General features: G+C 38.7%; 1 protein-coding gene across 1 annotated transcript in view; it reads left to right on the top strand.

The window, feature by feature from the left end:
• Nucleotides 1-27,165, top strand: part of GRPR (gastrin releasing peptide receptor) — a 46,411-nt gene extending 19,246 nt beyond the window's left edge. The window contains exons 2-3 of the mRNA XM_021007471.2: nucleotides 19,564-19,915; nucleotides 26,757-27,165. Coding sequence (XP_020863130.1) covers nucleotides 19,564-19,915; nucleotides 26,757-27,149 — 745 coding nt within the window. The 3' untranslated portion in view covers nucleotides 27,150-27,165. The remainder of the gene's footprint in view (nucleotides 1-19,563; nucleotides 19,916-26,756) is intronic.
• Nucleotides 27,166-27,447: the final 282 nt, after the last annotated feature.

Here is a 27,447-nt window from a genome sequence, read left to right as displayed (position 1 = left end):
GTCTAGGAATTAAAACATAACCATAAGTACTCTACTTCAGCATATTTATCACTGCCCTTTTCTCCAAAATCCATTATTTTTATTCCCACCAAGAAAACTTCATATACTACACATTACAAATATATAATCTACATTACATATATGCGTGTATGTATATATATGTAATATACATATTATATACACATATGTAATGTGTATATATACATGCATACATATATGTATACATATACATGTATGTATGTACATAAACACACGCATACATATATGTACATACACGTGTGTGTATATATATACATACACATATGTATGCATGCGTGTATGTATGTGTGTATGTATGTGTGTATGTATGTATGTATGTGTGTATTTGGCCTACTCCCCTTCATGTTAATGGTTCATAGCCCATTCATCGTGTAAGGCTAAGAATAAATGTTTTGCAGTCTTCCTGGTAACTCACATTGAACCTTGCCATAACCTACCCAACACAGAACTTACATATGACTAATTAGGCAAAAACAGGAAGGGGAGGGGAAGAGTAATCACCAACCTGAAGGCATAGCACAAAGGGCTCCAAAGTGAGAGAAAAGTAGATGTAAATAAAAAGATATTGGGTGGGACCAGTATCCCACCAAAATACCACAATTCAAGGCTAAAGATGAGCAGAAAACCTGTCTGCAGGAGCAGAAATTTGTATAAGAAAGTCTGGAAGCATTGTGGCAGCTGACCATTTAGCTTACTCATCAATGATTCCCTAAGACTTGAGTCTTTTTGTGATGACTGATTTTTTTTCCCCCTGACTCCAATCTTATCCTGACTTATCTGTGTTGTTATGAGCAATATTCTTTAAACTTCCTTCAGAAGGAGCCTGTAGACTCATGCAATGCTGTTCTTTCCCCTTCTAACCACTTAACTGTATTGATTCAAATATTGGCTATAACCCTAAAATGTGATCTTTCTTGAAAAGGAAAGAAATAGTTCTATAATGAGAAAAACTACTTTAAATTACCACATAAAAATAGATTTACTGTGACTTTTTTGCATTTAACTTGTCTTGTCATACAAATAACATTTTTATTCATCTTTATTACCAATGATCTCCTTGCCTTTGTTATTTTTGCCATCATTCACTTATGTCATCTTTACTGCCATTCAAAAGTTGTTTGAAAAGCAGCAGTTTTAAAATTCATGGATGTTAGATTCAGGAAATATGTTTCCCAAGAAGTTATAAAAACTACCAAAGCGCTCCAACCTTCCACCTGGCTCCCAAGGGTCCCACATGAAAGCAATACTTCTCCATCTATGGCACTGAGTGGGATTATAGATTCTACTTACCTTTTACAAAAACCATATTTGTCAGGTGAGGGGAGAACACAGCTTCTATTTGAACTGATTTGGGCATTATCTGAACCATGAAATTAACACTTGATTCTATGCTCTCCTATTTCATAATTGTTTGGGTTCTTCAATTTTCTACTGTCTATCTATATATAAAATCTGGTCTCATTTATTAATTATTTTATTGGCATTTATCTTATCTCCCTAACTAGAGTGTAAACTTCTTGTGGGTAGAGGACATGTTTTCTGCCAATTTTGTATCCTGTATCACCTAATTAATGCTTAACAAATATTTGTTAATTGATTGGCTGATTGCCTGAACAAATAACTTTCTTCATCTGGCTATTGCAACAGCTTCCTGACTGGTCTTCCAGGCTCTATTAATCTTCCTAATGCACAAGTATGATCAGACTTTCCCTTAAAGACACCATATCTCTAGCTGCTCTCATCAAATGATTTTTCATTTTTTCTTCCCTTGTCTCATAGGCATAGGAGATGAGACCTTGGACTACTTGTTCCTTTCTGACACTTCAGGGTGTTAGTTTTACCACCATCTCTCAATGGTCATGAAGTTAATGTCAACTTAAAATACTCTTCTCTCCCCTTGTTAATGTATCATCTATCAATGTCTCAGTCACTCTCCCACATTTCTGCATGACTGGCTCAATCTTCCTCTTTATTTATTCTTCTGCCATCATCTGCAGAGATCTCAATACCCATAAGATAACCATTGTAACAATCTGCCCTCATACTTCCTTGAATTCCTCAACTAGACCTATGACTCTGGGCAAGTAAGATAATCTCTCTGCTTCAGTTTTTTTATCTTAAAATGATAGAGTTGTACTCAGTGATTTTGATTTTCTCCCATGACTTTGGCCTAAGGAACAGAAGAGATCTAATAAGATAAAAGAAAGATGGCCAAGTATAGTCCTTATTTTCAAAACATTGAGCAAGGTAGATTCTTTAAATTACATACTAGTGAACTTGATTTTGATCCATAAGAAAATTCTAAAGTCAACTATAGTTAGTATGCGATTGGCATGAGCATTGAATCCCATGAAATGGTAGAATGTAACAGAATTTGTGTTATTTGAAGTTATAACAATGTAAAATATGGCCATTGGTTCCAATGGAAATATGTGGCATAAATTTGAGATAATGTGACCACTTTGTGGGATTATTTTTTGTATTAATGGGGACATAGTTATGTATGGTTTATACATATTTAGAAAGGGAATGTTAATATGTTACTAAACTGATATGTTTACAATATATTCACCTCTGCCAGTTTAGCTCCTGGTTCTTAGGAGTCTAAACTGTCAAATGCCAGTGTGCTATGGCAGCCAGAAAGTGAATGTGATGCTCTACTATATTAATCAAAGTGTCATGTCTGGAATGAGGGAAGATTTGCTTTCACTATACTTCCCCTTCATTAGACCACACCAGGAGTCTTGTATCCAGTTCTGTGTGACATATTTTAGGAAAAATTTAGACAACCTGAACATCAGATAGAATGACCAAGATGGCATGCCATGAGTTGGGATGTTTATCTTGGACAAGACTTGGTGATACGTGTTCACTTCAAATACTTAAAGAGGTGTCATAGAGGAATATTCCTTATATGTTTGGTACAACAGGGCAGAGGTAGGGCATAAACTGTAGGAAGAAAGACTTTTATTCACTATGAGGAGAATTTCCTAGCAGTATTAGCCATTCCAAAATTGAATGGACTACCATGGAAAGAAGTAGTTTCCCTATCACTTGAAGTCTTCAAGTAGTGGCTGGGTAACTGTTGACAATATTATAGAAGGGATTCATGCTTCAGGTAGGGTTTGAACCAGATAATTTTTCAATTTCTTTCCCATGAAAATTTTAACTCAACAGACTTTTATTAAACATTTACTATTTGCAAAATACAGTGCTAAGTGCTAGGGATTTTTTTTTCTTGGACTTGTGATCTCACTGATGAATGAAGAAAATCTGGAGAGGAAATTTCTTCTAAAAATGCAGATTGACACCTGCTCTGCAACTTATAATCTTAGTGAATTGCTTAGGAACTCTGAGATAAAAATGATAAAATCCTTGCACTCAAGGTGATGTTGATCTACTAAAAAGAATGTATATGTATACACACAAAATATGTCCCAGGATAGAGAGGAATGAAGGTTAAGGAGAGATCTAAACAAAGCACATTAGGAAAATTTGAGGAGGGAGAGAAAAATTTTGGCTGATGGGATCAAAGAAGGAGTGATTGCCTGAACTGAAGCTTGAATGGAAAGAAGGATTCTGAGAAGCATAGAGGAGGGAGTGGATTCCAAGCATCTAAGCAAGGGAGACAGCCTGTTTCAGTGCTTTGGTATGTTGAGTACAGGAACATGTTGTAATCTAGGTTGGTTGGGATGTAGAATGTTGGGAAGAAAGACTGTAAAGAAAATCTTGAAAAGTAGGTTGGAGACAGTCTGTGGGTCTTAAAAGCCCCATTGCAGTTTGTTTTTTATCTTAAAGGTAATAGGAAGCCACTGAAGGTTTTAGAGTGATACAATCAGATTTGCAATGTGGGAAGATTGTTTTTGCAGCTCCATTCTGCTTTGGCTGTTCAGCCTGATTTCAGTTTCATGAAACAAGATACCCTTGTCGCCTCCTTTCTCCTACCCGAATTACCTCCAGATTTTCTGCCTCCTTTTGTGTATTATCTCTCCCCATTAGACTGCAAATTCCTTGAGAACAGGGATAGTCTTTCTTTTTTATTAATTATGTCCCTGGCTCTTAGCAAACAGTAGGAGCTTAATAAATATTTATCGGATAGGATTATATTGGATTGACAGATATGTGAAGGAGAAGTAAGAGGGTGAAATCAAGAAGTCAGATTAGGGTATTACAGTCTAGAATACTGTAATACAGTAATAGTGTTGAGAGCCTCAACTAGAGTTGTGTTCATTCAAGTATCAGGAATGAAATATATGGGACAGAGGCCAAGTGAAAGTAGAACCAGTCAAACCAGAAAGTTGTTTGTGTACAGAAGATGAAGAAGGAGAGGAAGAGTCAAAAATGGCTCCCAGATTTCAAACCTAAGTGACTGGGAAGCTGCTATGCCTTGGCAAGAAAGGCTCGGGGTTTCTGATCCCATGATTCCACAGGTCCACAGTTCTCTATTTTTGAGTCTCTGCTCTAGAAAGATCAAAGAGGTTTACAAAGGTTTTCTCCCTTGAGGGTTGTTGCTGTCATTCCTGCGGGCTTTACTTACTCTTGTTATCACTGCATCCCAGGCCAGACTCTTCCTCCTCTGCAGCATCCTTCTCCAAAGAGGTTTCTCTGTCCTCTTTTTTAATCATGTTTTATGGACTTAATATATTTTGTGGGTCAGGTTCTAATGTGAGTTCAAAAAGTCTCTGAAGGTGGTCTCTGAATACAAGCGGGAAAAGTAAGGAAACAAATAAGTTAGGGACATGAGCTTCTGTTCTTTGGCCTGTAAATATGTTTAACAATTGATTTTCTCTCTGCTCTTCATTTGTCTCCCTGTCTCCCTCACTCCCTCCCTTCCCAATCTGGAATAGCCTATATTTCTTGGAGCTATAGTACTCTCCTCATAAGACTGTCTAGTAAAAGTAGTTGTCCTTCCCCCTCCTCCCAGTTAGATGTGTGGTGCAGTGGAAAAAACACTAAAGTTGAAGACCCAAGATCTGAGTTCAAATCCTGACTCTGTGACCTTGGACAAAGTAACTTCACCTCTTTAGCCCTCAGTTTCCTCAGCTGTAAAATGAGGTGATTGGGCTAGACAATTTCTAAGTTCCCTTTTAGCTCTAGATGTAGGATTCTATGGAAGGCAGAAAAAAATTGAGCAGAGCCCTAGCAGGGTGAGGTAAGGAAAACTTAAGGATGCCAAAGTATGGGCAGGAGTAGAAGTGAAATCTTTCAAGCTGGGGTCAGTGAGAGTCTAAAGAAAGACACCATGAGGCCGCAGATTCCAGAGGAGAAGGAGATGGGAGAAACGCAGTTCTTCCAGCCTACGGTATGGTGTTAAGTTCATTAGATTTGGAGACAGAGTATTTGCGTCCCTATAGAACAGGAGACAATCCATTCATCTTCTCTGAGCTTCTTCTTACTTACTGTAAAATAATAATAATAACAACATAGTGTGATGTATGAAAAGTTTGAGGGACAGAATTATTGGGTAATTAATCATTTTATTAACTACGGCTAGCTGATAATTAATAAAAGGGCCATTTGTCTATCTCTCCATTCAATGCTTATATGCCCTTGGAAGAGTGGGTGTTTCTGAAGGTGGCAATCAACTCTGATTGGCTAATGAGTAATGACATAATGAATATTATAATGAGAGGTGGGCTTATTCTAATGAGGGTCACCTGAAGGTGATTACTCAATCTTTGACAAAGAGGCTTATCTATACTAGACTACCCCTTGGCTAGGGCAATCTAGACAAAAGGAGGAATCCACTTCCAATAAAACCTGTCTGACTAAAATACAATGGTCCAGAATTCACCACTTCCCCTAGATTAGACTTTTTTAGCTTTTGATCAGATTTAAGTTTTTCCAGTTGGGTGTATCTCACAGTACTTCATTTTATCATCAGCACTGCCCTTCAAAGATTGGATAACCTACAGGTACTGATTTCTGAATGAGGAAATAGGAAGGGAAAAAACCTTAGTCCCAATTCAATAATTTATTATTAACATAAGAGCGAAATAATAATTTTTTTAATAGCATTTATATTATTTATTTTATATCTGCTATTGATATTTATTTTAGAACATATTTATTATGCAAGTGGTATTTATTTATTTACTTTAAAGTTCACAAAGCACTTTACAAAAATATTTTATTTTGTCTTCACTATGGCCCTGGAAGGTAGGTGCTATAATTAATTATAATTAATATAATATAATTAATTATATTTATATAATTATAATTAATATAATATGATTAATTGTATTTATATAATTATAATTAATATAATATGATTAATTGTATTTATATAATTATAATTAATATAATATAATTTTTAAAAGATAATTTTTAAAAAGTCAGATTAGGTGATCTTTAAGATATCTTGCAAATGGAAAAAAATCTTATGATCTTATAACTTCCCCCTTTTTTTTTATTTTCTGGAAGCAATCAGGATTAAGTGACTTACCCAGGGTCACACAGCAAGCATCCAAGGCTGGATTTGAACTCTAATCTTCTTGACTCCAGGGCCAGTGCTCTAACCACTGCACCACCTACCTGTCCTTTCCCCTTCCTTTTAAACTAAATTTCATCAACCCAGCAGATTGGTCATACATGTAGTGTTCACCATCACTAGAAACTGCTTCATTTCCAGGATCCTGAATTCTATTCTTCTCTGTAATCAAAATGTCTTGTCCTTCCACCTTTCTTGCTTCCTTCTACCTTTTCTTCATCTCATTATGACTTGTCATGCTTGGCTCCTTGATGCTTCTGTAATTTTTTAAAGTTGAGCAGATGTCATCTTACATCCTTTTCTTACCCACTCTAGACTGGGTCAGTGATTTCAATACTGCCTTCTCCTGCTCTCGGGAATCCTTCGTCCTTATTTATGTCCTTTAGCTGTTTCTGATCAGCTCATGATACATCCTGACTCCCCCTTTTTTTTTATTACTCCCCTTCTTCTCCCAAGCTACAAAATGTTGCTAGAGGAAAACATAAAATCGTGTTGCTGGGCACTCCCCTACAAATTTATGCTCTTCAGTCATGGCTGGGCCTTTATTGCTGCAAGCGTCCTTTTATTTATATCTCCACCATCACAAGTTCCAAACTCTTTTTTCTCTCCTCAAGCCCCCAGCTTCAACTCCTCCCACCTCACTCTCAATGGACAGGCTTGTCTCCTAGTTTTCCCCGGGCAGGTGAAGACATCTGACTTGGAGTTCCTCAGCTCCCTTCCTAGATCTGAGAAATGATATATTTCTACATTGTGGGGGTTTCAATCTGGAAAATCCATGTAAAATGTTTTGGTCTTCCCTTCATGCCAGAGAAGAAGTCTGAATTATTATGGCATTAAAAGATAAAATATGTTGATGTTATATGATACTATACAAATATTTTATGCATTTCTGAGTTTCTAAACTTTTTATGTATCATCTGCTGGCCTTTGCATGTCACCTGTAGCTTCCTCAAAACTCCCTTAAAATTCCCATTTAATTTCTTATGCCTACCTGTGATAGATCGAAATCACAATTAGGAAAGTTGTGATGTAGATGGGGCAACTGCATTGCAGAGTGTAAGACATTGGACTGGAAGGCAGGAAGCTCTGGGTTCAAATGCCACATCAGAAGCTCATTCACTCTGTGGCCCCACACAAGCCGCTTACCTCCTTTTTGTCTCAGTTTTTCTCATCTGTAAAATGACAATTTTTAAGCTTTAATGATTTGAAACTGCACTGGCTTTTGGGATACCACCGTACAAAGTTGGCAACATTTTTGTTCATGTTCCCAGAAATGTTTTTGAATGTAGGCTTTAAATTATTAACTTCCTTTCATATTACCTCACAGTTAAAATTGGAGCCTGGGAAACTTCAACTCTAACATTAACTTCCCTTCTTAAAGATTTTCAGAAATCTTTAAGGGCTAGTACTAGTACTCATCATTACTAGTCTTCAAGAAAAAACTGATTGTGGTCTTTTGTTTTTGCACCACAGTCATTCCCTAACATCATTTCCCTATTTCTAACTCTGCTTTGTACATAAAAGAGCTGAGCAAACAGCACAGCAAAACTAGCAACATAGCAAATGAGTCAAACAATGTATGACACATCACACATTCGTAGTTCCCCCGCCTCTCTATTGAGGGAAGGGACATGTGTTTCATCAAATATTCCATAGGGCCAAGAGTAAGTCTGATATTAATCAGAATTGGCTACCTTGCAGTCTTATTGTCATTTATATAACTGTAATGATTTATAAGGCAGCTAGGTGACACAGTGGGTAGAGTGCTGGGCCAGGAGTCAGGAAGTTGTGCTTAAATCTGGCCTCAGAAACTCCCTACCTGTGTGACCCTGGGCCAGTCCCTGAACCCTGTTGGCCTCGGTTTCTTCATCTGTAAAATGAGCTGGAGAAGGGAATGGCGAACCACTCCAGTATTTCTGCCAAGAAAATCCCAGATGGGTCACGAAGAGTCAGAAATGAAGGAACAAAAACATCAACAAGAAATTTTACATATATATAGGTGTGTGTGTGTGTGTGTGTGTGTATGTATATATGTGTGTGCATGTATATATGTATGTGTGTTATATACACATGCATACACATATTGATATTTATGTATATATACATATTTATTTTATATATTAGTAAAATACATATTCATGTTTTATGTGTATGTATAGAGTATGTATATACACACATACATATACATATATACATATGCATATAAATATATACACCTATATACCTCTCTCTATATATATATATACCTACATATACCTGCATGTGTCTGTGTGTCTCTGTGTATATATATACATATTTCCCTCCTTCCTGGTTCCTCTTTATCCTAAATCAGTTCAAATAGGAATTCCCATGTTTTCTGAATTCCTCACCTTTGTAATTTCTTATGACCAGTAGTATTCTACTATATCACATCTTGTTTAGCCACTTCCTAATACACGTAGACCTTGCTTTATTTCCATTTTCTTTTTGCTACCATAAAATATTGCTCCTACTGTTTTGCTGTCGGTGAGGATGAAATGTTAATTAAAATGACATCATGTTCCCATTAGATGTTAAAGTAAAATTTTAATACATGATAACAAGATCTCATCCTTAATTTTATATTTTATTTGAAGAATACAAAAATCAAGACAGAGTAGAAGCCTTGGGTTTTAGTCTGTGTTTTGCAACTAACTTGCTATGTGACCTCAGTTCCTTCATCTGTTGAAAATAAATGGGGGGTAGGATATGAATTAGATAATCCCTAAAATCCATTCCAGTCCCCAAATTCCATTTTTCTAAATGATAATCAGTATTTCATGATGAGATCTTCTGAGTTTTCACACGTAATTCTTTATAATGCACTTTCCCAAAAAGTATTTTCTGAAGATAATTAAAAATTCAATTTAATATCCTCAAACTTTAAAGACATTTTTGTTGAATTCAAGAAAAAATTAATTCCACTCCGATGCTCACTTTCATTAAATATGTAATTAGGAAAATATGTCATAGCGAGATATTTTAATGTCATCAAAACTTGAAATGTGCACTTGTGTTTATTTGTCTGCATCTAAAGGTATATGGGATTTATTTACTGAGTTAGTAGATAGTGTTTGAAAGATGGTTCATCGTGATGTGAGGGTGAGCCTGGGTTCTTGGAGGTTATGCTGGCAGAATAGCAGGACTGGCCAACGACACCATGAACTTCCAGAAGCCGGCTCACCAAACATATACACTTCCTGGGGCCTCATTAGTCAATCCCCCTGCAACACTAGCAAAAGCACAAGTGTTGGTAGGTTTCACTCAGCTAAGAAGACTCCTTTTATTATCCCAAGAATGACGTCTTCTGCCTGAAGACCAGCCACACTCAATATGATGAGAGTCATCACCAGAATATTATTTGTTTTATCGTGAATTCTTCAGCCATTGAGATTCATGAAACAAAAATAGAAAATGACCCTTGGTCCTGTGTATGTCCCTTCTCTTTCCACAGTTACATAGTAACAATTTCTCCTTCTTAAGTAGAGAGTTGGAAGGCATTGTCCACTCAATGTTATATGTGCTGCTGCTCTTCCTGGTTTCAAGTCTATGGAACAAGATGCCTCTTCTAGGAGAAACTTATCACTTCTAAACTGCCCATCCTGCTGCTAACTCAAGCCTTAATCGATACCACCTCCCTCAGCCTTCTCTCCTCTCTGGTTGGAGGCCTAAGGGCTGTGTATCAAACTCCCCCCAGTGCCTTCCTTTGTAGAGGGCAGAAATTAGACACTCAGACCACTCCACTTTGCATCTGCTATTCAGCCTAGTTTCAATTCCACACAACATGCCTCAGCACCAGATTCCCCCAGTCCTCCTCCTTTCCTGCCTTCTTTTGTGTGTTGTTTCCCCCTTTAGATTGTAAGCTCTTTGAGGGCAGGGACTGTCTTTTTATTAATTGCATCCCCAGTGCATAACACAGTGCCAGGCACATAGCAGGTGCTTAATAAATGTTTGGATTGGATTGGATAGGAAGTAATGACTAATACAAGTCAGTCAGTCAGTTATAGTACCAGGCACTATGCTAAGTGAATGGGATACGAAGAAAAGCAAAAGTAATCCCTGCATTCAAGGGGCTCCCACTCTAATCCTAAATAACTAGGATTTTTGTATAGTATATGGAAGGTAAGCTCATAGGCGAGGTGTTAACCCTTAGGGTAGAACGATGAGGGGAGAAGCAAGAAAGGCCTCCTACAGAAGCTAAGTAAAGAGGGAATGACAGGGAGAAGTCAATGAAATGTCAGAGAGAGAGAAGAGATGGAGTTTCCCGTGCAAGAAACTGCAAATAAGCCAATGTTACTATATCAAAGAGTGAGTGAACTGGAAAGGAAGGAACAGGCCAGGTTGAAAGGAGCTTTAAATGCCAAGCAGAGGAGTTCACATTTGATCCTGGAGGTCAAGAGCCTGACCAAATCTTGGCAGAGAGGACAAGACCAATCATTGATAGGGGGGTCATTTCAGAATCAGTAATGCATGTGCAGTCAAATCATTGAAATCAATATTCCTGTAGTTAAAAGGATAAAGATTAAAATGTATACTATGAACAATGATAATGACACCAACCTAGCCATTTGAAACAAGCTTCTTATTTAGAAAAGGAGGAAATGGATTAAAATTAAAGAATTACACTCTAATATCATGTCTTAGAAAAGTTTAACCGATATGTCACCACATCAAAAAGGACAAAGATCCCAGAAACAACTAAAGGGAGAAAAGACCTGATCATTTTGGCAAGTGAGGATACATGACAAGACAAGGCAGCACCAACTTAGAGTACAAGCTCAAAGGGAACATTACAAACCTTACAGAACAGACAATGAAAGATCATTTTGCCTCTCCAAAACAGCAATATCAGTGGAAGAATAAGCAAGTCTGCAGAATGCTGGGTCTGAGACTTCACTATGTCAAAGCAGCTGAAGAACAACGATAGACAAAAATGGAAGGGGGACAACAAATAGACATGTGGAAGCAGAACTACAACATTGGCCTCTAACATCTCATTGTCAGGACTTCTGGAAGTGGAAACGGACTGTGGGGGGAAAAGGAAGAATGGCTGTCACTCCAAGGACATGCAAAAGAAACTCGTGGTGGAGGTAATACAATTTTAATGGCTCTTGAGGATCCACTTCCAAGACACTTCAAAGTGAGGAAGATTTCAACAGAACAGAAATCATCACGGCTGATATCATTGCTCACAAAGATCAGTGAATTTGACCTTAGTAACTATTGATGCAGTACCTATTGAAAGCCATCCTCCATTCTTATGTCTGTGGCATCTACTTTGAGACTATTCACTACATGTATTGAGTATGAGCTTTATAAAAGAATGGAAAAGGCATTTTTGTCACAGATGGTGTTTACTATAGCAGACCATACCTTCACAGACATGCAGTTGACTGAAAGAATGCAAAATTCTATTGTATTTCTTGTTTGTTGATTTCAAAAAATATATTGTACTTGGCAAAACAAGATAAAAGCTCACCTTCCACAAGAAGTGTCCTTTGCATGTGTTAAAAGCATACAAGATTCTGTGAGAAAAAAGCAACAGAGGAAACATTGTTCCAGGATCATGTGATTATTGTTGTGAAGAGAGAAATGAACCTGTGCTTGACAAAGTTGTTTGCCAGGATCACATAACAGGGACTAGACTGAAAAATAGGCAGAAGAAAAGTCCTGCTGATGACATCACCCTAGCAAATGTGATGATGCCAACTAGTGTTTACATGATTTAGAGTTTGTAAAGCACCATACATTATCTCACTTGACCCTCACAATCCTGTGAGGTAAATACTACAGATAGTATCATCCCAATTTTACAGAAGCCTTGTCCATGGTCGTAAGGCTGGTTAAGTGTCAGAAGTGGGATTTAAATCTAGTCCTTCTTCACTCAAATCCAGCTCTCTATCCATTATGCCGTGCTACCTCCCAGGAAGACCCAAATAAATGAAGAACATTTATTTCTCATACGGTGAGATCCCATTGGATAGGCAAGTTACTAAATCAGAACATTCACTGTGGATAGGCACTGGATCCTTTAAGTATAAATACTCATTGTATTTTCGGTATTCTTGATGAAGCAAGTAAAGCACTGTTCAGGGTTGTGGAAATTTTGCTACTCATAAATTTGCCGAAGAAACCTAACAAGACTTTTGTAATTTGTTTTCCCTCTGACATTTTTTGAGGCATAGCCAATAACCTACTTATACCTCAATGTTTGCACCCTTTCTAAGCCCTAACTTATTTACAGAGTTTATTCTTTTCTATTTTAAGCATACTGACGAGAAGCTATAATATTTCATATTAGGTACGCCTAGTCTCAAGAGATCACTTACCAACTTAGTATTAAGTTCTAGAATTATGTCATCCTACCGAGATGGTGAAAAATCTAAGCTCTTTTTTTATACTTGACTGGTCAGTGGTTGCCAAATGACTCAACCTCCTTCAGCATCCAAAGGTAATGTGGGAGTCTCTTCAAATTGATGTCTAAGTTTCTACCTCCCCTTAACTCTGCATGTTTGGGAGCCAGGGTGTTGTCTTTAATAATATTAATAGCTGTAATAAAAATAAATAATGTCTTTCCATTTACATCTTTAATGAGGACAAATATTTACCGTGCTGGCAAATAGCTAGTTTATGCCCTTCTTTGTCTCTCTGCTCCCCCTCTCCTGAGGCAGAAAGGGGCTTCAGAAAAATTTGAATATCCAGGCACCAATTTTCAGAGTCAGCATGACAGGAGTACAAAGAGAGGAGTGGGTTTGACCTCATATTCAGAAGGAGACAGTGGAAAGTGCAGACCTTTTTGCAGGTCACATTTCCTACAACTTGGGAAGTCAAAGTCATCTGTGAGTGAGACAAAAGGAAATCCCAATTGGGGGATGCATATAAAAACAACCGAGAAGATGACAAGAATATGGTGAGGATGATGGAGAGAAGAGAAGAAGCAGTATTATTTCTGCCTGAGGGGTTTCTTTTGCTATAACTTTAGTGAAGTGGTAAAACATGGAAAAGAATAGCTCTCACACCTGAATTATCTGACTGTTTTTTTCTCCTCCCCTACAATATTACCACCCTAGGGAAACCTCCAGCCTAAAGCACTCCTCTCCTGACTGCTGACTCCCTCCCTGGGACCACCTTTTCAGGAAAGACTCTAGCTATGCTTCACTTCACTCAAGCCTGGACTCCCCACTCCTGAATCTTCTTCTTTCCCCTTGCCTGGCCTGTTTCATTGCTCCTGCACATCTTTTCCTGCCCCCACCTCACCTCCCTTGCATGTGCTGTCTTTTGCCATTAGTATGTAAATTCCTCGAGATAGGTATGATTTTATTTTCTTGTATTTATAGCACAATACCTAACATATAGTAAGTACTTAATAGATGCTACCTATCTATTATCTATTTATCATCAATCTATGCCTGTGTCTGCCCATCACCTATTATTTATCTATCATCTATATTTATCATCTATGTCTGTTGATCTCTGTCTACTTCTATCTATCCTCTATGTCTGTCTGTTTATCTAGCCATCTAATACACATATAGCTCCATGGCACATGGTTCTGGATAGATCCCAAAAGAATTGATTGCAAAAGAGAATTATCAGTAGCATGCAGACTATTTATCTGAAACAGAAAAAGAAACAGAAGAAAGAAGAAGAGGAATGAAGCTTTTCTGGGCCAAAGAGAAGTGTGACATCTGCACAAAGCAATGGCCACAGAGATGGGACTTTAGTTGCTGATGGCAGAAAGGTCACTTTAGAATTGAGCTATGACTACCAAGGTAGAGCTGACTGTGAACAACTCTACCTGAGTCTCAGTGATTGATATCTAAAGAGCCAAAAAATGGCTCAGATAACAGTTCCATCAGTAACCCAAGGTAGAACTCTTACCACTGTCTTTGGAGCACAAGTTTCCTTCTCAGGGATTTTTTTCCCCTTTTCTCGACTGGAGCAGAAATCTGTGAGAGAAACTGTTTCTCATTGCACAGATTCATTAGGTTTTGTTAGTATAGTTCAATGAAATGCTTTGTGATTTAATTTCTAGTGATTTGCCAGATCTGTAGATAGAGTATTCATTGGTCTTGGGCCAAGTTTTGAACTCTGTACACTATAACATATTGTCCTGCTAATGAGATTTTGTTGAAGTAGGCAGTAGTGCATATTTTGGTTATATGCCAAGATAATCACTACTTTGCATTCATGTAAGTCCATTCTTCAAAAAACTTTCCTTCATTTGTATAAGTCCTTCCTTCAAAAATTTTTTCCTGGGGGCAAAAAGGCAAAAAAAAGGGGATTTGTTTTGTTTGCATAAATAGTTGCAGGCATAGTTCAGTATTCAGAGGAGCAAGTTTGTTTTCTCCTTAATCTAACACACACACACACACACACACACACACACACACACATATGTATATATGTATGTATGTATGTATTCAGAGAGAGAGACAGAGACAGAGAGACAGAGAAGTTACATTCTCTAGAACTTCACATTCTATGTAGAGCAAAGATAAAAACAAACAATTAAGAAGCCTACTGGCTTCAGCAAGGAATGGCAGATAATTAAGCAAGGAGGGGTACGACCTTTAATAATGATGCTTTGCATGTAGTAAATACTTAATAAGTGCCTTTTCATTCATTCTGTCAGTCAGTCATTTTATACCTAAAGGTCCTAGAACTCAGCCTGGAAGAAAGCCGATTCCTCTATTTCTTCAAGTTTTATATAATAAAAAGCAAAGCAGGAATGTTTTTAAGGAGAAAGCATGCTCTAATTAACCTCCATTTCATGGTAGGTATAGGTATACAATAGGATCATAGATTTTGAGCTGGAGGGGACCTCAGACTTTATCCAATACAACTGCCTCATTTTATGGATGAGGAACTAAGCCCAGAGAGGGAGAGTTGTTGAAAGGAAAATTCTTCGTTTGGGCTTTCACCCTGATTAATGAGGCAACACTCAGACAAAGAGAATTAAAAGCAGTTTATAATAAGTATGTCAAAGTAGCAACACATTAAGGGCGGTTCACTGAAGATTAGCAATGGCTTTAATGTGGTGTCAGCTTTTATAGATAACTTTAAGATAATTCAGATAGGCAAAAGAGATTGAGCCTTTCCATCTCAGCTCCTCTCCAAGGTAGCTAGAATGTGACAATTTGCAGGTAGGGGTACAAAGGTCACAGGTGGGGGGGTGACTTGGTGTATCAGACAACTGGGTGACTCGTCCCTAACGCTGATTGACAAACAAGGCTGGGAACAATGGGTCACTGAATCAACACAATTTTCAATAACTTATCCAAGGTTACTCTGATAATAAGTGGCAAAGCCATAATTAGAACCAGAACTTCTGTCTGGATATATATTACTCTTCCCACAGTACCATGCTGTGTCTCATATCATTTCTTTATGTACTGCAGACATAATAATAAGTGTAATCCCAACTGAACAAGTCCGTAAAGTTGGACTTGACTTCCTATCTGTAAAAATTTTAGTATGACAGATCTCCTATGTTTATCTCTTATTACCAAAGGTTCTTATTTCTGGACTGTGAGAAGAGGCATGTTGTAGTAGACATAGAGGCCACTAAACAGCTGGGCTCAAGTCATGCCTCTTATTCATACTGACCGTGCGATCCTGGAAAAGTCATTTAACTTTTTAGTGATCTAGGGAACTCTTTAAGACTACAGATTGAAGAGAAGTTGTCAACCTGCATTAATAGAGGAAGTTCTCTCAATTGGGAATGCCCTATACCAAAAAAATCACCATCCATTATCACCCTCATTTCTCAAAAAAAAAAAATTCAGATAAAAATCTGACTCCTCATCCTGTATTTTGCTTTCCCATTCACATCTCCTCATTTATCCACAGCTAATAGTTCCTTCCCCAAATTGCTAAAAGCCCACCTGCTAATGCTATTGAAGGCAGAATGATCCGAAGTAGGAAAATACACATATTTTATTAGTCCATAGTATAGTTTGGGTTAGAAAACCCTGGTATAGATAATAAATGTTGGAGAGTTCTGGGGAAGAAGAGTCTAAAGTGGTAAGGGAAGGCTTCAATGAAGAGTAGAACTTCAGCTTGGTGATATACAAAATATAGAATTCATATAAACTGAGAGGAGGAAGATAACATTAAAGGTGGGGAATACATTGCAACTGAATTGCTTTGTTCAAAGTATCATGAATAAATAATTATTGGTCCACTCATGGAATGATCCTTGACTGTTATTCCCACAATCCTTCGTAAGGAAGTGGAAGATTATTTATAGATATATAAGAAAAGAAGAAAACTGGCTATTGGACTTTTCTAGATGTCACTTAGTCAGTGATTCCCAATTTTTTTCAAATAATATGGTTCCTTTTTAATGTAAATTTTTTGCACAACCCACAGGATAATCAGAAACTAGGAATTCTGCCTTCTGGGTCAATTATAATTAATGAAAATTGGTGATGGGAATAGATCAAAAGAGGAGGTTAAGGCATGAGCTAAACAGATGGCATAGACCAGAGACAAATAATGGGTGTTGAAAAGTTTGAGGAACTTGGAAGCTAGAGTGTTTAAAGGGAACAGGGCTTAGAGTGGAGAAGAATGCTGATAGGAGGTAACTGACCTAATTAGGAATGAGGGACAGTGGTCCACTTAGATGGAGCCACCTTGGTATAGCCACAGATGGCTACACCAAGTATCTTGTCTAGGGTGGAAAGAATTTTAATGAAAGTAAGGAAAGGGCTGAGTGAAGAAACAGATGTGGGGAGAATGCAACTCTTCTTCCTGGCCCTTTGTGCCATAGAATGTGTGAAAAGGATCAGTTGTAGACAGTACCAAGAGATGTGGCATATTCAGGAGAAAGCTAAGGTTCAATGAGCATGGAAGATGTGGAGGGACTGTGAGGAGAAAATATGAGAAGATGAAAGAGAGTTTATAACAATAGATTGGGCACTGTATAAACAGAGGTCAGAGGAGAATAGAAAAACTAGGAATTGTGGCTAGGTTGGACAGAGAGCAGAACATGGGGAGATGTAGCAAGGGAGTGGGTTTTACATAGGCAAAAAGCAATTTTAAATTATAGGATAAGACGAGCTGGGAGTAGGAACTAACTAGCTAATACATGGAGATTTCCAAGTATAGAGAAGCTAAACTGACTACAAGTTTAACCTAACAATGTTGTGTCAATGCCCATGCAGATCTCGATTCTGAGGTAGAGCCCCCTCAGTTCATTACAACAGGTGAAGAGGGAGTCGCTGTAAGGACAATGCTAGTGGATTGATTGTTTATTTTACCCAAAACTGAGCTCTGATTCTGTTCTGGGTGCTGTCCTTGGTGACCAGCTGCTGAACTGTGAGACACTCCTTGTCTCCAAGGATTTTACTGCGGTTAAGGATGTGGGAAAGGAGGGAGACAGCAGCCCAGGTAATATCGTTGCCATCAGCTCTCCTTTTTGCTCCTAGACCATAAAGCACAATGGAGTCAGCCCTGAGATAAGAGAGACTCTTCTCATTAGACCATTACACCCTTGTCAGGGAGGTGGATGGTTATCAAACTTCGACTGAACCAATGAAAGGTGCTGGTTGGACAAGTTGATCCTATGCCAGTGGTAGAAGCATCACCTAGATCTTAGCACCTCAGGGTAAAGACTTGATCTGTCAGTGATGGGTCTGACTCTGTTAGTAGTAAATGAAGAATATCTATTGAATGAAAAATTACTGCTATGAATTCAATAATTCATAGTACTTGCTTTCCATCTTATCTAAAATTAATTTTGGAATTCATTATTGAATCCATAGTCATTTCTTTCCATCATGTATTTCCCATCAGAGTGTGAATAGACACCAGAAAAATATCAGGCTGCCAATATTCACAATTTGAATATTAAACATGGCATCTTCTTCCCATTATACTAAGCAAGCAAGAAAAAAAATTGTGATGGAAAGAAAGCATACAAGAGGGAAAACTTACATTGAACTAATGAAAATTGTCAAGAGAAAGTAAAATAAAACATACTGGATCTGCAATGCCATAGGGGGAGGAGGAAAAGGAAAGGGAGGTGCTGTGCTATAAAGTACCGTGATAGATAAGACAGCAGTAAACTCCCTTATCCCCTATCATCATTGAAGCCATACCCAGAACTGATAGATCAAGGCTTTATCCTGGCATGCCAACTTCCAGGGTGCCATGCTTCTACCCCGACATAGATAGCATCAAGCTCCAAGTTGTAACCATGGTACTCCACCTTCCATCATGGAGCAGATTGTGCTAATGGTAAGGTTCTAATGCACCATGGAAAAAGTGATGGATTTGGAGTCAGAGGACCTCAGTTAAAATCTGCCATTTAAGATCTGTGTTATTTTAAGTGACTCATTTCACCTAGCTAGACCCCAGTTTCTTACCTGTGAAGTGAAAGAGCTGGACAGGATGACTTCCAAGGTCCTTTCTACCTCTGAATTTATGATCCTACGGTCATGTATGACTTACTTGATTCAGTATTCTCTCAAACTCAAAGGGCAGTTTGCAAATACTAAAATGATATGCAAATACTTAGAATTTGCCTTAGGTTAAACAAATATTCCCTCTCCCTATTTCCTTTATAAATATCATATCTATACTTGTTTTAGTAGTGGTTTAACATAACCAGCATTTTCAAGTTTTTAAGTTTTGCAAAACATCTTACAGACATTATCTCATTTGATTTTATTATCATAACAACCCTGATGGGATCAAGAGGCAAATATTATTATCTCCACTTTATAGATGAAGTGACTGAGGCTCAAGGAGGTTCTGTGACTGACCCATGGTCACACCCATGCAAAGGCAAGCTTTGGAGTCTTTCTGGACTCCAAGCCCAGCACTCTGTCTGCCACAAAACCCTGAAAAGAAGCGCTCTTGTCGTTGTTTTTCTTAAAATGACTTTACCTTCCACAAAGTATGCAAATGGGATGTCATTGATGGATACTTTGTGATGAAGGTGCATGGCATAAAAGTAAAAATAAAAAGACAATTCTCAGAACATGAATGTTTCTCTTTCTTGGCCCTAGGTATAAAGCTATCGTTCGACCAATGGATATCCAAGCCTCCCATGCCCTGTTGAAGATCTGCTTGAAGGCGGCTTTTATCTGGATCATCTCCATGCTGCTTGCCATTCCTGAAGCCATATTCTCTGATCTGCACCCTTTTTATGAGCAAAGCACCAATCAAACCTTTGTCAGCTGTGCACCATACCCCCATTCCAACGATCTGCACCCCAAAATCCATTCAATGGCTTCCTTCCTGATCTTCTACATTATTCCTTTGTTCATCATTTCAGTATATTACTATTTCATTGCCAAGAATTTGATCCGGAGTGCTTACAATTTGCCAGTGGAAGGGAATATACATGTCAGAAGGCAGGTAGGTTCTTTTAAGATGCATTTATTTCTCACTAGGGGTGTCTTTGGGCTATGAATTGGATCTCTTTGGCAACTAATGAATAATGTATAGGTGGATACATACCAGGTGGTTTCATACCAGGCAGATGTGATTTTTGGATGAATGGTGCAGTAGGTAAAGGCTAGATTATATGGTCCAAGTGGACGCAAAATTTTTAGGAAGCATTGTCTTATGTATAGGTAACCTAGGTACCTATAACACTTAAAATTAGTTCAGCCTCTTTTAAAGATATGATAATTAAGTAACTATTATATTCATCTAAGAAGTTGATGAGACATGAAAGATTTGTTTGTGATTTTTTTTTATAAAAGAACTGTTTAATTTCAACCTGAGATTTAGGAGGTGGTTGACAAATATATTGGTTACTCCCCTTCTCCTAACATCCTGAAAATGTAGTGAGGCTTATTCTTAGTGTCTTACTTGACACTGTGTGAAGTATTGATGGGAACAGATAATCAAATTATTGTGATAAGTATTTATTTTTTGGAAGGAGAGATTGTAGTAGAGGGAAGTAAAGAAATAATAATAGCTAATATTCACATGTAGCACTTTACAGTTACAAAACACTTTACCTATGCCATCTCTTTTCATCTTCATAATGATGTCTATTCCACAGATTTAAAAAAAAACAAAACTGAGGCTCAAATTAGTTAAATGGATTTCCCAAGGCCACATAGTTTGTGGTGCAGTGGGAAAAGTGCTAGATTTGGAGTCAGAGGAACTGAGTTCAAATGCTGGATTTATTTATCTGTAAAATGAGGGAGTTGGACTCTTGAATCTCTGTTTCTTCCTATTTCTAATCTGGAGTGTATGGGTGTTCAGAGAAGCCTAGCACCTCTGGTGTGAGGGCTTGCTGAGCCCTTTTCCAAGCTGCCCCTCCACCTTTGGTGACCACTTGTCACCCAACTCTCACCTATGGCTCCAGGAAGCTGTAGCACGTACATTAGCAGTAAAACCTGATAAAATCGTTTTGGCAGCTAGACTAAATGAGGCTGAGGGTAACCAGCAGGCCTCAAACCCTTCAGTGAGTCAGGGGGATGTCTAAGAGCTCCCCCATCAGAATGGGCAGATGAGAACAACTGGTTCCAACAGCCATGAAGGCAGCTGAAGTAGGTGCTGTGGAGTGCTTAGAGCTTGGTCAGACATTGAAGACGCCAAGGTCATCCATGTGCATTCTGGGCCGTTGCCAGTTGTCTTGACTTCGGTCTCGCCACTGGACTTTGATGAGTCTGAAACAAAGAATGAAACTGACAACTCTGTGCACCTCTGCCTTCAATCCAATTCATGTACAAGCCAAGCGGTCACACTATGATGTCATTGATCCTCTTTGAAAACGAAGGATGAACAGCAATTTCCAAGTCATTAATTCTCTGATAAGTATCAGGGCTGAGACTCAATCCCAGCTCTTTTTGAGTTCCAGCTCAGGGTTCTTTCACCTTTAGAACAGTTAGTTCTAATACTTAGTTGCAAAGAAGAAATAGCCCAATATATACATACATTCAGATCCATTATCTCGTGTAATCCTTTTGGGGTGAGTACTAAACTTGTCAAAGTACTTGAGGTTCAAATCCTGGCTTTGCTATTTGCTACCTATGTGACCTTGAGTGAGTAGCTTAACCTTAGTTTCCCCATTTGTAGAATGAGACGGTTGAACTACGTAACTTCTACATCCCCTCCAATCCTTAATTGACGATCCTAAATTGATGAAGTAAAGACAGTCCTGTGAGGAAGGGAATAAGATGAATGAACTGACTCCTAATATCTCCCTCCTCCCTCCTTGACTTTGCCATGTATCATCAACCAAGAGGCTGGATCCACTGAAAGAGCCTGAACTCCTATGTTGGGAGGGAGGCTGGCTTGGAAGAATAATCCACCTTGTCCTGCATAATTGTTCTTTAACAGATAAGAGCCTAGTAAAACACTTAAGGAAATTATTCAAATCGTCTTTCCACATTCATGTGTGCCCCACCCCCACCTCCCCCTGCAACATGCACCAAGACCAGCTACAGAAAGAGAAGTCCACGATTTCATTCCTGAGAAGAAACTGGTAAAAACTGAGATCCTGCTGATGAGTGCTATTCTCCTTACCCCCTTTCTTTACGGCTTAGATGTATAAGTTCCAGCCTTCAGGGCAGAAAAGAATACAGACACCACTTCAGTAAAGAGTTGGCTCAATTGCAGGCTTCCCCTTACAACATTCAATTTGTTGTCAAGGTTATGGAGGTGGTAGGGTCGGAGGGGAGACTTCAATGAAATTGTCCTCTGAAATCGCTCCTCAGGGAGGAATATCCATTTCCTTCCGTTGTTCTACCATTAGAAAAATGGCTTTTCCTCTTACAACAGAAGCAAGACAATCATATTACTTGAAACTGTTTTCATGAAACCATATATTGAGGTCATGTGAGGCAGACACCCCTTCAGATCTTTAAGGATAACATTCACTAATGATGATGATGATGATGATGATAATGTTTGATAATAATATTAATAATAATAATATTTTATTTGTAGTGTATTTTTGAGGGGTTTTATTTGTTTATTCTGGTCCAAATCTGTGATTTCATCTGTATAGGGCAGCAGTTCTCAAACTTTTTGGTGTCCAGACCTTTCTACACTCTTTACAATTATCAAGTTCCCTAAAGAACTTTTTACGTGGGATTTATCTATCCATGCCTAATGTATTAGAAATTAAAACATCTTGGTATTGCTATGAAAATGCTTTGACCTCGAAGACCCCCTAAAAGGGTCTCAGGGTCCCATACCACACTTGGGTGTAGAGATCTCCTTGTAAGGAAATTTGTTCTACCAATGCAGGTCAGCACCTCCTCTGTAACTTATCATAGAGGGTTACCTAGGGCACTGAGAGGTTAAATAACTTTCCCCTGATTACATAGCCAGCATATGTCAGAAATAGGATTTGAACCTAGTTTTTCCTAAATTCCAAGCCTGACTGTCTATTCACTTTCCATGCTGCCACTAATGTATTTTAAATTAGTATATTTATATGCCTAATTAACCATCAATAGCCAAAGTAGTAGGGGAGAGGGGAATCAAGACACTGCCTCCATTTCCATTTACCCATGTGCCAATCCAATTCTTCTGGAGCAACCCTGAAAATAAAGGATAAAATCAAAAATACCCTGTTTTGCCCCTTCACCATGAAGAGCCCTCTCAGTTAAAATTCAGTCTAAGCAAATTATGGAAACTGATCTTGCCAGTCTAGAGAAAGTCACTTGATTGGGAGAGGGAGTGTCGAAAGTAAATCTAATAAGTGATATCTCTTTCTTAAATGTTTACTATCAATATATATTTTATTCAATCAATTTGAATACTACCACCTGTTAAGGAAAAACTGCTTGAGCCTTGCATTTTGTTGCAAAGTAAGGAGAGAGGCTGAAGTGGAAGAGACCATAGTTGAAGACGCTAAAAAATTAGACTTCCCTTTATCTCCCAACCTCCTCCCCCCACAAAATAAAGTTTCAATCTATAGAATTGTGAGAATATCCATGCAAGCAACACACCAGTGGCCTGGCTTGGGTAGAAAGGCTCTGTCTAGGGCATAGGCCTTGAATGTGATTTGAGGATACTTATAAACCCAATCAAAGAACCCAGCAACTAGCTGTCCCAAATGTGGGACATATAGTATTTGGGGATGACGTATAGTCCAGGCCCCCAAAAAGATGCATCTAAGTCATTTCATAAAACAGAAAGCTGTCCACAGGGTCAAGGAAAACTGCCCATGCTCTTTGAAAAGTGTGTTCTTTATGTAAATTATTTCAAAATAATTTTTTATTATAAGCAACCATTTAAAAGTAAAATAAACAAAAAAGAGAAAACCACATGTAAAATAAAAAATTTCAAATTATTTAGTTTGCTAAAGGGACAAATATTATGTGCAGTTTACCAAAGTGATATTATTTCTGCTTTTCTCACTCTTTTTCTTCTATATAACCATATTTTATTGTTGATTCTTTTATAGTCAGTGGGCTATAATTCTGATTCTGCATTCTTCACTCTGAATCACTTCATATAAGTTTTTTCCATATTTCTCTCTTTCCTCTTTAGTCTTTTTTATGGTACAATAATATTTCATTATATTGAAAGACTGCAGTTTATCCAGCTATTTCCCAATTCCTAAATATATCAGGTGTTTACACTCTTTTGCTATTTTATTAATAAAGCTCCTATAGGGGCAGGTAGGTGGCACAGTGGATAGAGCAGGGGCCCTGAAGTCAGGAGAATGTGAGTTCATATCTGGCCTCAGACCAAGCACTTAACACTTACTATCTGTGTGACTCTGGGCAAGTCATTTAACCCAAATTCCCTAAAAATAAATAAAGCTCCTATAAATATTTCTACATAGGTAAGTGGTGGTTTTTTTGGTTCCTTTTAATAGCATTCTTTTAATATGGTCCTAGTAATGGGATCATTGGCTCAAAGGACATAATCATTATTTCATTTTTATTTTTTTTTACTTTTTGGTGAGGCAATCGGGGTTAAGTGACTTGCTCAGGGTCACACAGCTAGTCAGTGTCAAGTGTCAGAGGCTGGATTTGGACTCATGTCCTCCTGACTCCAAGGCCAGAGCTCTACCCACTGTGCCAGCTAGCTGCCCTTAGGGCATGATCATTATTGTAACTTACTGAGTGTTGCCAGTTTCTGTCATTCTATCAACAATTTAATAGTGGGCCCATTTCTTTACAGCCACTACGCTGAATTTGATTATTTTTTTTTCTACTAACATTGTCATTTTGATGCATGGCCTTTTATATAAAACTCCAAGTCATTGAATCTAACATTATGTCCAAAGATTTTTACATTTCTGAAAACTGTGTTTGTAAAATGTGGGTACAGTAGATTCCATATAAATTGTATGGGAAATGGTATAGGTACCAGAGAGCCTCATCCAACCCAAAGAGATGCAAAAGCAAAACAATGTGTTTCATCAATAGAGACTGCACCTGTGATTTAATTGATCTAGGAAACTCTCCAATGTGAAAACTCCCTCTACAAAGACAAGCTGGCACCTTCTCTGTGACTTACATACAGTCTTACAGAGTTGCCTAGAGCACTGGATGTTTATGTCACTTTCCTGGGGTCCTATAGCCAGGATGTGTCAGAGGTGAGACTTGAACCAACATCTCTCTGGCTCCAAGACCAGCTCTCTATCCACTGTGTCACAATTCCCTCTTGTGAGTCTATTTTTCAATGGACCAAAAAGAGTGAAATAGGTCATTTCCCACACAACTTACTTTGAAACTGCTGTCCCTCCATGCCACCCTACCCCACCACCTCCAGGGTTCAGTGCTCACACACAGCTCCCCAGTGGAGTGGGTCAACTAGACTTACACTCCCCTACGTCCCACAGTCCAAAATTACCTCTCCTTTTCTCTTATCATCTATCTATGATTTGATTAGAATTGTTGACCAAGGAGGAAATGAACCTGATAAAGTAACTTATGCTAAATTAATGATTAACAGGGATTAATTAGTTGATTCTCTGTTTTAAAGAACAACTGGTTGCCAACAAGGCTTTACTTTAAAGAACTGAATGGAGTGTGATGGAATTCTGGGCCTCAGTAGCCAAAGAGTTGCAGAAATAGTTTGAGAAAGAGTAGTCTACCCATATAGGTAAAAAAATGTATAGAATATTTTTTTTAAAGTAAGGTCATCCCTACTCTTGGGATCAAGTCAGTGGTGAAGGCCAGCATCAGGGCATAGTTCCCTTATTCTGAACATCACCTATGCCACTTATGTAGTGAATGCTATCAGTAACTAATTCCTATCAAGTCATCCTTCCTATACTTGTATTCAGTTGTTTTCAGTCATTTCTGACTCTTCACGACCTCATTAGGGGTTTTCTTGGCAAAGATACTAGAGTAGTTTGCCATTTCTCTCTCCAACTCATTTTACAGAGGAGGAAACTGAGGCAAAAGGATTAAAGTGATTTTTCTAGGTTCACACAGCTAGTGTCTGAGGCCAGATTTGCACTCATGAAGATGAGTCTTCTGTACTCCACTCTATTCACTGTGCCACCTAGCCTCCCTCTTCCTCTACTGTTAATGTTATACTGTGATTTACTTGTCTTAGAGATAGCAACATGATATAGTGGAAAGTATGCTAATTTTTTTTGAGTTAGTGAACCTGGGTTCAGAACCCTGCTTGGTAAATTAATACCTGTCTACCATTGGACAAATCACTTAACCTCCTCAGGTCTCAGTTTCCTCATCTGCAAAATAAGGGTGGTAGGGAGTCAGATCAGATGGCCTCCAACGTCCCTTTTACCTATGGATCCAGGATCCTATAATGTAAGGAAGGCATGGACACTCACTACCACAATACCCACTGTCTTACCTCCCCACTTGAGGCTGTCACTGGCATAGACCCATCAGCAACACAGATGGACTTGTGTTCAAAGAGCAAGAGGTAGGAAAAGGTGGGTTTATCCTACTTCTACTGCAAATCCTGCTGAATGGTCAGAATGTGGAACTTGTCAAGGAAACAGAATAAGAGACACAGGTAGAATCCTAGGTCCGGCCATGTGACTAGCCAACATAGCGGTCTCATGGTAGCTTTACAGGAAATGAATATTTGGTGTGGAGTAAGGAACCGCAAATGAGCAGAGCCAATAAACCCTCCAGGGCCCTTGTCGCGATTGCTACATGTAATCCTTCAAGCCGTGTACTCAGCTTTGTTTTAAGCCCTCCTTGTGGCTGATACATTGTCATCCTTTTTCTGTCTTAGTGAATTGCATTTTAATCCCTGGGCTTCTGCTTGTCTGTCTCTCCTTTGGTCTCTTCAGATCGAATCCCGAAAGCGGCTGGCCAAGACGGTGCTGGTGTTCGTAGCTCTCTTCGCCGTCTGCTGGCTGCCCAACCACATCATCTACCTGTACCGCTCCTACCACTACTCGGAGGTGGACATCTCCATGCTGCACTTTGTCACTAGTATCTGCGCCCGGCTCCTCGCCTTCGCCAACTCCTGTGTGAACCCCTTTGCTCTCTATTTGCTGAGCAAGAGTTTCAGGAAACAATTCAACTCCCAGTTCTCCTGCTGCAGGCAGGGACTGCTCAGGAGGTCCCAGAGTACCGGCAGGAGTACCACGTGCATGACCTCACTCAAGAGCACCAACCAGTCCATGGCCACCTTCAGCCTCATCAATGGCAATCATGTCTGCCATGAGGGTTATGTGTAGAATTGCCCCAAGAAAGGTAGCTTTAGATTGGGCTCTCACTCACCCTCGAATGGTCCATGAGAGCTTTCAGCTCCTCTCACCCCTTCCCCCCCCCCAATCCCCAGTTTGGGTCTCCATGTTGCAGAGAACACCTGAAACCCTTGAGAAGCTGGTTTTGGACCTGGGAATGAGGGACTGAGCTGTGGGTATTTTGAAGAGATAACAGCATTACATTCCTATCTTCTACTGTAATTGACCCAGGGAGATGTTTCAGAAATATGAATGAATGGAGGACATAGCCCTAAGCTCTAGTTTGCAG

The sequence above is a fragment of the Phascolarctos cinereus genome, unplaced genomic scaffold (genome assembly GCF_003287225.1).
Source record: "Phascolarctos cinereus isolate Bilbo 61053 unplaced genomic scaffold, phaCin_HiC Scaffold_726;HRSCAF=1367, whole genome shotgun sequence".
NCBI lineage: Eukaryota > Metazoa > Chordata > Mammalia > Diprotodontia > Phascolarctidae > Phascolarctos > Phascolarctos cinereus.
This window is presented reverse-complemented; position numbering and strand designations above follow the sequence as displayed.